Source organism: Drosophila innubila (genome assembly GCF_004354385.1).
Source record: "Drosophila innubila isolate TH190305 chromosome 2R unlocalized genomic scaffold, UK_Dinn_1.0 1_C_2R, whole genome shotgun sequence".
Classification (NCBI taxonomy): Eukaryota; Metazoa; Arthropoda; class Insecta; order Diptera; family Drosophilidae; genus Drosophila; species Drosophila innubila.
The window spans coordinates 6205356-6213870 of NW_022995374.1; the positions used below are offsets into that span (position 1 = coordinate 6205356).

Consider the following 8515-nt stretch of genomic DNA (forward strand, 5'->3'; position numbering starts at 1 on the left):
GTCTATTTTTTCCATACTCTTCCCTTGACACATTTTCAAAAACTTCCAGCTGTCATAACTTTGTCAAATCTTAACCGATTTTCTTCCGGATTGTCAATTGTATCATTATTTCGCATCTATTTTCATTCTGCATCATAATTGGAAAACTTAATTTTTCTTCCTTTACTGTCCATTTTTTCCATACTCTTCCCTTGACACATTTTCAAAAACTTCAAACTGTCATAACTTTTCCAATTCTTTACCGATTCCCTTCCGGATTGTCAATTTTATCATTATTTGGCATCTATTTTCATTCTGCATCATAATTGGAAAACTTAATTTTTCTTCCTTCACTGTCCATTTTTTCCATACTCTTCCCTTGACACATTTTCAAAAACTTCAAACTGTCATAACTTTGCCAATTCTTAACCGATTTCCTTCTGGATTGTCAATTTTATCATTATTTGGCTTCTATTTTCATTCTGCATCAAAATTGGAAAACTTATTTTTTCTTCCTTCACCGTCCATTTTTTCCATACTCTTCCCTTGACACCTTTACAAAAACTTCAAACTGTCATAACTTTGCTAATTCTTAACCGATTCCCTTTCGGATTGTCAATTTTATCATTATTTGGCTTCTATTTTCATTCTGCATCAAAATTGGAAAACTTAATTTTTCTTCCTTCACTGTCCATTTTTTCCATACTCTTTCCTTGACACATTTTCAAAAATTTTAAACTGTCATAACTTTGTCAAATCTTAACCGATTTTCTTCCGCATTGTCAATTTTATCATAATTTGGCCTGTATTTTCATTCGGCATCAAAATTGGAAAACTTAATTTTTCTTCCTTCACTGTCTACTTTTTCCATACTTTACTTTAAATGATTTTCAAAAACTGTAATAACATTGTCAAATTGTAACCGTAAGAGTATCAAATCTTCGCATTCTTTCTGGTTTTCATTAAATATTATTAACTTTTATTCATAAGCTTCGATTGTTTAAAGTTTTCCATATTTCATTAGATCCGACTCGATCCTCTCGAGCTCCATACCAATGCGTTCGGTTAGAAAGCCCTCTGCTGAGTTTTCCGGTTCGAACTGCAGTAAATCCAACGCCTCCTTGGCCACCGAACGTGCACGCATCAGTAGAGCCTTTGGAGAGATTCATTAGAGGGTGATCCCTAGGTAATTCTAGATTTACTTACCGCATACTCCTTTTTGTCCACATCGCCCTCGGCAAACTGTAGTTCCGTAAGCTCCACAAAGGCCAGCAGGTACTCGAAGAGCGCAATGGCATATAGCTTGGAGATTCCAGGCACGACGGCGCGACAAACTGGCAAGAGGTCACCACACAGTTCCACACGGCGTGACAGCAGCTTCTTGCAGGGATCATTGAGGGAATTCATTAAGGCCGCAGCACGCAGAATGCTGGCAATATTCTGCTTAATGTCCAGCAATAGAAAGTGATTGGGATGAAAGAGTTGCTGGTGCTGAGCGAGCAAATCTTCGTAGGCACTCAACTCGCCCTTGGCCTCGACCAAAGCGCTGCCCACCTCGGTGAGCAGTTCATGGACATCCACCGCTGGCATAAGAGCTCCACAATCTGCATTTAAGCAGCGCCAATCGCCAGTTCCCAGCAGCTCACAGACAGCATAACCATTGGGACAATCCCTGCACTTCATGCTGCTCATATGAGTGTTCAATTCAGTGGGATCCAGGCAGCGGGAGCAGGCACAATCCATGTGCCGGGAGAGACACAACTGATGCTGTCGCTGACTCGTTCCCATCAACGGATTGGTGTAGGAGGTGTGAACGATGGCGCCAGTATCCAGCGGCACTGCAGCATACAGCTTCATGTTGAACTGCTCGTCCAGAGCGACCACTGTGTTGGGCACACAATGATGCGGCAGACTGGCGCCCCACACATAGACTCCCTTCAAGGTGTCCCCATCGCGGGCGGTTACCTCGAAGGCGTTGCTGTCAATGCGGATGCAGTGGGCGTGGATTATATCTGGTGTCAGCTGTTGCTCAGGTAAAGCCTCTACTAATCCGCTGGCCATTATGGGACGCACTACCTGCTCCTCATGCTCCTGCCACATGCCGTCCTCATTCCGATAATCCTCCAGTTTGATAGGTCTATCCACAAGCGGCTGGCAAAGATCCCGCTTATCCGGATTCTCGAGCAACAGCAGCAGCTTCAATAGCGCACAAATGTTGTAGTTCTTGACCAGGAGATCCTTACTGATCCTACTGCCAGCACCGCTGGCAAAGAACTCGCACTCGAAGGCATCGTGATCACTGCAGTCCATGCACAATGGATACACCTGACACTTTCGGCATATAATGTACGATTCCTGCAGGCACTGGGAGCACTTCAGCTGGCCACACTCCCAATGAGGCGCCACCAGCAACGGCTGCTCCTCCAGCAACGTCTCGCCCAGCTCAATCCGCTCGCTGACCACCAAATGCCTGCAATTTTATTCAAATTTATGCGATTATTTATATCAATTCCCCAAGAATTGTATCTCCAGCACCTGCCCAGCTTCTCATTGGTGACAACGTTCAACTTTTCGCTGTAATCTTGCATTGTTTTCGATTACGTGTCGTCTCCTCTGCCTGCAAAGCAACAAATAGTTTTTCTTTCATTGTTGATTTATTTTCTTTTATTTTTTTCACGGCATTTGCGCTGTGGTTACCTAAAGCGACCGCTCCCAGTGACTGCCAGACTCATTACTTGGAGTCGCCAATTATAAATACCCAGGAGATGCGATTCCTCTCTTCCTCTCTCTCTCTGTCTCGCCGGCCACAGAATTTCCCTCAGCCGATCTCTCGCTCGGTTTGTACTAAGTACTCTGGCTAATTGTGTGCTTATTTTTAGTTAGTTGCGTAGCGGCCTCTTTAGCAACAGCAGTTGCCGGTTCCTCTCTTTCTTGGTTCACATTTTCCTTCCACATTTTCCTGTATTTAATGCTTTTCCAAACTGCTTAGTTTTCGTGTTGATACTTTATTAACTTCCCATACACATTTTGAAATCCTTTTTAGCGGGTGTTAATTATCCAATTTGCTTAATTTTATTACTTGGTATAAAAAGTTGCAGTTTGTTTCAATATGTAGACTCTAACTTGGGAAACTTAGGTTGCTTTTTCAATGTCTCTTTAAATTTTATAAAAAAAATATTTTAAAATTTGACATTAATTTTTATACATTTCACGTCAAAATATCTGATATAGTTATCAAAACCCTTAACTAGACATTGGAAAACCGACCCTTAGATTTCGAAATATGCTATAATAATTTCTAATCAAGTAAGAAAAATGGCAGGCAGTTGTTCGAATTTCTGCCTATCATTATAATTTTATAAATGCAATTTTTTCTGCATAAATTCAAGCGATCACATTGCATACAAACGTAAAACAGCCATAGCTACCGATATATTTATTCGACCCTAATGCAATGAAGTGGAGCGACAGAAAATAATACTTACAAGATACTTACTTTCAGATTTAAAAAAAAATACAATTACAAACATTAAAAAACTTTTAGCATATACGGATTTGTTAATGTTCACTTGTTCATATGGAGCCCCATATTTACCAGAAACTTGAAAAAAAAAAATATTTTTTGTTACCTAGTGAAATCGAACGTGAAAGAAAACAGAATTGTACTCGCATTTGATTTTGTATGCGTTAAAGTTTTATTTAAAATATTTCTTTGCCATTTCTTTTCATTTCTTAATTTTTCACACCTGCCTTTATTTGTTGTGTGTGTGTGTGTGTGTGAGTGGGTGTGTGGCTACTAATAAGTAAATTTATGTTGCTTTTAAATTATTATTATCGCATTTGCTCTGTCAATACTCCAAACTTCATGAGACTCAACGAAGCGTCGTTAAGTTTCGTGTATTCGTGTGTATTGAAAAGTGATTTTAATTGCTGGTGTGTGAATATGTGTGTATGTTCGCTTGTTTGTTTGTGTTGTGGCATTTCTTGCAGAAGAACATGCAGATACATTTTGTAAATGGTAATAATAATGATAATGATTATCAGAATGCCTAATGCATTCGATTTTCATAAAAGATACACACGTACATATACGTAATCCATATATATGTGTATGTATTGTATATACTTAATTTGATTCCTCTTTCTTTTGTTTTTTTTTTTTTTTGTTTCTTTAACACTACAATGCGCGAGAGCTTTTATGTGTGTGTGTTTCCCCGCGTCTTTATATGTAAATATATATATATATATATTTATGTATGTATATATGTAAGTAGTAAAAAAATTTAATTTGTATATGTATTTTGCTTATGCTAATTTACTGCGTTTGCCATGCGCATTCACACATCTATTGGCCTTTTGTACTCTACGTGCCTTCTTCGATTCAACCAGCTCCACGATGGTCGTCGATTCAGTTGCTCCCACAGCCGGAGCCGACGCTTCGCCGGCATTCGACTGCAACTGGTGATCTGGTGTCAATCCATTACCATTTCCATTGCCATGGTCCACTGTCAGCTTCATGGACACTGGACTGACAATGACGCCGCTGCGTTGATGATTGCCATAAAAGAGTTTTGTCGAATATCCATTGTTGGAGCTGGCGCTCGCTGCCTGCTGAGCCGTAATGGTGGCCGCAGCCTTTGAGTTAGACGGTGTCACATTGGACGCAATTGCGTTGGACGTTGCAGCGGTGTCTGTGTCCACCGTCGCATACTTGCGTTTCAGATTCTTGGCGGCCGAATTGACGGCCAACAGCTTTGCTGTGGTAGATTCATCCGGAGAGGTGAATGGGTTATCAACCGTTACCGTCACCGTTACATCACTTTCCATATCCACGTCTGTTTCGACTCCCGCATCCGCATCGACCTCGTCGCTGATGATGATTATGTTCTCAGGATCGACGCCCTGATTGACCAGTGCCTGCAAATCCTCTGGCGGCAAAACTGGCGCTAGCTTCTGATTGCACGAGCTGCACACTGACGGTATGGCGGGGCTCTTGGAGCGCCAAAATTGCAACTCGGTTTTGCACTTGTTGAGTTCCTATATGGGATTAAGATATTATAAAAATTAGTATTTTCCCTAATTTTGGTTTTTTAATTACAGTTTCTATAGTTTAGTGGTCCTAATCTTTACAATTTTGATCTTCTAAAGATCATTTGTTTTATTTATTATGTTCCCACAAGTTTGCGTACCTGCAACAATGTGGAAAACTTGCGAGCCATTTCCTCATTCTTTTTGTCGTTCTCGTCCAGACGATTGGCATATTCCAGTGTCTGCTTCTGGTGCTCGGCCAGTAAGTTCTGTTGCTCCGACAGCTGTTTGCCCTGTTCGGCGGCCTTGCGCTTACAGGTGCGGAGTTCGGTGCGCAGCACCGACAGCTGATTATTGTACATCTTCATGCCCTGTTTAATCTTGCGTATTCCCTTACGCAGGACCATGTGGTTCTGGGGAGGTGAGTTATTCGAGTTGTCCGAGAGATCCGAGCTGATGGCCAAAGTAGCTATTATGGGATGGAATGGAATAAAGATGATTATTGCATTTAGTAAACATTTAGTAAATACAACTTACGCCGTTTTGTGGTAATGGGCAACTGAAAAAAGTCCTTGTACGCCAGTCCAGGCAGCGTGGATTCAATGCGATCCTTAAAGTACTCCATGGCCATGGTGGAGAGATCAAATAGTTCATCGGTGACGCGATAAGGACGCTGCAATCGCGGCGTAATACTTATATAGTTCAAAATGGACTGAACTTCATCGAGTATCTGTGGAGATAAAGTTTAGTTTAGATCGTGATTAACCAACTAATGGAATCTTTACTTACGGCACCCGGAAAGAAGCAACAGTGTCCCCGCTCAATATGCTTTCCCATGGACATTTGGAGCAGTGAGAGACGCATGTAGCATGTCTCGATGATGTCACATTCACAGGCTAGCGGATGATTCCGACGTGCCGACTCCCGACGTGGCATGCTCGCCTTGATCGACTGGAATCGATTGAATGTCGTCTTGATTTGCCTGGAGAATGCTGCATTCAACATGTTCATGCAAATATCATTCATCCGATTTGATACCTGAAAGTAATCTCATTTAGTTTGGGTTTAAAGTTCTACAAAAAATGAGGGCAACAAGGCAGGGAAAGCCCGCATCCAAATTTTGAGACCATCTAGAAAATATATCAGATTACGCTGCTACCTACTACACACACACACACACACACACACGCACACACTTAGGCAGAAACACAGTCACGGACACAAAATCAAATGCATGACAAAAAACAAGAAACAAAACTAGAGATGGGTGCGAATACGTGCTTTGCGTGACACGACATGTCTAAACCAAGATACCTTAAAAAAAATTCAGACATATATGTGTAGGTTTACATTGGTTTTAGCCAGGAAACGAAAATATTAAAGGACCAAACTTTAGATAAATAAATTTATCTGAAAGTTGTTATCTTTAATCTGCGAAAATCTTCTATTTATAATAATTAATCGAATAAAAAAGTATTTTTGATCTTTCATTTTATTTAAAAACTGCAAAGTAAGAATAAAACTTCAATGTTTACTTGTAACTAAATAACACTTATTAATTATTGTTATTATAGGAGTAACAAATTAGGGTAAAGGTCTGCTAGGCTGAGTCAACTCCAAACACAAGCTAGACTTGCTTTGAAATATAAAAAATAATAGATTAAAGTTAGTTTAAGAGCAATTTAATTAAGAACAAGTCTTTTAAATAGTATAATTAAATAATTGTTGTAGTTTAATTATGGAGGCCTTGGATTCAGCTTTAGAATTCTAACTGGTGAAGGGAGTTAATGTAGCAAACCTAAAAGTGTATTCATGTAGAGACTATTTTGTGTTCTAATAGGACAAAATAAAATTAAAATAACGCTGTTGAGGGAACACAAATGAAATTCATTATCTATATGGCATTATCTTGAGTTTCGAACACGAAACGGCCTCGTGATAGACGTGAGTTGTTCGTGACACGAGCTCAACACCAATCGCCGTCAAAATTTGAGTGTAACGAAAATAATAAATATAACAACAACAACAACGGCAAGTGCATGCAGGTAGTTGAATAACTAGCATCGACCCGCAATTTGGAATCCGCAACCCGTAACCGTCTCTTTAGTCCAGGGACTTGAACTCAAACCCACGCGCATTCTACTTACATATTTTGCAAATTGCTTTTTATTGATTAAATAATGAAGCAGTCAGAGTCTCTGCCTCCAATGCATTTCGTTTGGCACTTACCAATCTCAGATTGCTGATTTTCTTATAATCCAAGTAGCCAAGTGTCTTAATGATCAGTTCCGTTGGCAAATCCAGGAAATTCAAACCAGGTGCTGCACTGTTTATCGTTGAACAGGAGGCAACCTGCTGTGGTTGATGCTGATTCGGATTCTGATGTTGGTGCTGGTGTGGTTGATATTGTGTGGTGCGTCGCACCACAGAGGCGCGGGTGGACGATGGCGTCTCCTCAAAGCCGGCTCCAGCCCCTCCTCCACACATTTGGCGCGTTGATACCATGCTGATGCAGTGGGAAGGCAATCACCAAAGCACTTGAAATGCCAAATGTATCTTCCCTCAAAGTATAACAACGTCAGGCTTTATCCGCTATGATAGACGAATGCTGTGAATTATAATATTAAAGATACAACAAACAAACGCTTGTTAATTGCGGGTTTTGATTTCGATTATCGACTGATTGAAAATCGACCGATGACGGGCATCATTCAAAACATGTACCCAGTAACTCGTTTGAACGAGTGTGTGGTGCGTACAGTGGACGAGAAGAAATTCATAGTAATTTGCTACGCACTTCAGGCAAAGCGATTTTCGTACCCGTTTTATTCAATGGATTTACTGTGTGCACATTGTTTTCCGTATGTTAAAAAGCGTGCTTAAGCGTTTACTGCACAACACAGCACTTTTTAGCTGTAATTGAGACGTTTTCATGGACTTTTTACACAATTTTACACAAGCACAATTAAAAACTACATTCACGCAAAAAAATGGTCGAAGACGTAGACCTGAGACCAGAGTTATCGATTTCGATGACTATCGAGCTGGTTCATGGACTAAGTGCTGCCAGATAGTCACGCGCGCCAAATGCAAACCAACAGACATAAGCTGACAGCGCTGCATTTTATTAACAGTACATGAGAATGTTAAGCGGACTTCAAGATCTGTTAAGAAATGCTCCAAATCGGATATATCAATAGTGAACATTCTAACCTGGCGCATAAATTAAAATATAAAACTATTTTTAGTTCATTTAGCAATAAATTAATAATAAAAAAACAAACATTTTTCGCAAGCAACTAACCCACTGAGCAAAATGAACTATATAGTTCATGAATGAACGAATAAGTTCACTCGTTCATTTTTCAGTCGTGAACTAAATAAATCATTAAGTTCATTTTTCAAGTTCATTTTGGGCGCCAATAGCGATAAATTTAAATTTATGTATTGTAAATATCAAATTGCCATAACTTTGCAATAAATTATTAATAGTAAGAAAATTTGAAAA

At 39.9% G+C, this 8515-nt stretch overlaps 2 protein-coding genes across 2 annotated transcripts; both read right to left on the reverse strand.

Moving 5' to 3' along the window:
* Positions 1 to 928: 928 nt before the first annotated feature.
* Positions 929 to 2924, reverse strand: LOC117783618 (SET domain-containing protein SmydA-8). Its single transcript, XM_034621082.1, has 4 exons — positions 2677 to 2924; positions 2515 to 2596; positions 1186 to 2449; positions 929 to 1132 (listed from the first exon to the last, which is right to left on the reverse strand). Exons 2-4 carry the CDS (start codon positions 2565 to 2567, stop codon positions 980 to 982), a joined length of 1470 nt encoding a protein of 489 aa, XP_034476973.1. The 5' UTR covers positions 2568 to 2596; positions 2677 to 2924; the 3' UTR covers positions 929 to 979.
* Positions 2925 to 4236: 1312 nt separating this feature from the next.
* On the reverse strand, positions 4237 to 8078 carry LOC117784737 (F-box only protein 28). The gene is made up of 6 exons (XM_034622545.1): positions 7828 to 8078; positions 7237 to 7615; positions 5797 to 6045; positions 5545 to 5737; positions 5169 to 5476; positions 4237 to 5016 (listed from the first exon to the last, which is right to left on the reverse strand). The coding sequence occupies exons 2-6, from the start codon at positions 7510 to 7512 to the stop codon at positions 4285 to 4287; spliced, it is 1758 nt and encodes a 585-aa protein (XP_034478436.1). The 5' UTR covers positions 7513 to 7615; positions 7828 to 8078; the 3' UTR covers positions 4237 to 4284.
* Between the last annotated feature and the right edge of the window lie 437 nt (positions 8079 to 8515).

What these genes read in the sequence shown, in the direction of transcription:
- LOC117783618 (XM_034621082.1), bottom strand. Translation starts at nt 2,567, where the DNA reads ATGCAAGATTACAGCGAAAAGTTGAACGTTGTCACCAATGAGAAGCTG. An exon ending in ACCAATGAGAAGCTGGGCAG is followed by an intron (nt 2,450 to 2,514) that starts GTGCTGGAGATA and finishes ATAAAATTGCAG; the next exon opens with GCATTTGGTGGTCAGCGAGC. An exon ending in TGGACAAAAAGGAGTATGCG is followed by an intron (nt 1,133 to 1,185) that starts GTAAGTAAATCT and finishes ATCTCTCCAAAG; the next exon opens with GCTCTACTGATGCGTGCACG.
- LOC117784737 (XM_034622545.1), bottom strand. Translation starts at nt 7,512, where the DNA reads ATGGTATCAACGCGCCAAATGTGTGGAGGAGGGGCTGGAGCCGGCTTT. An exon ending in AAATCAGCAATCTGAGATTG is followed by an intron (nt 6,046 to 7,236) that starts GTAAGTGCCAAA and finishes GATTACTTTCAG; the next exon opens with GTATCAAATCGGATGAATGA. An exon ending in AGTTTTCCACATTGTTGCAG is followed by an intron (nt 5,017 to 5,168) that starts GTACGCAAACTT and finishes AATCCCATATAG; the next exon opens with GAACTCAACAAGTGCAAAAC.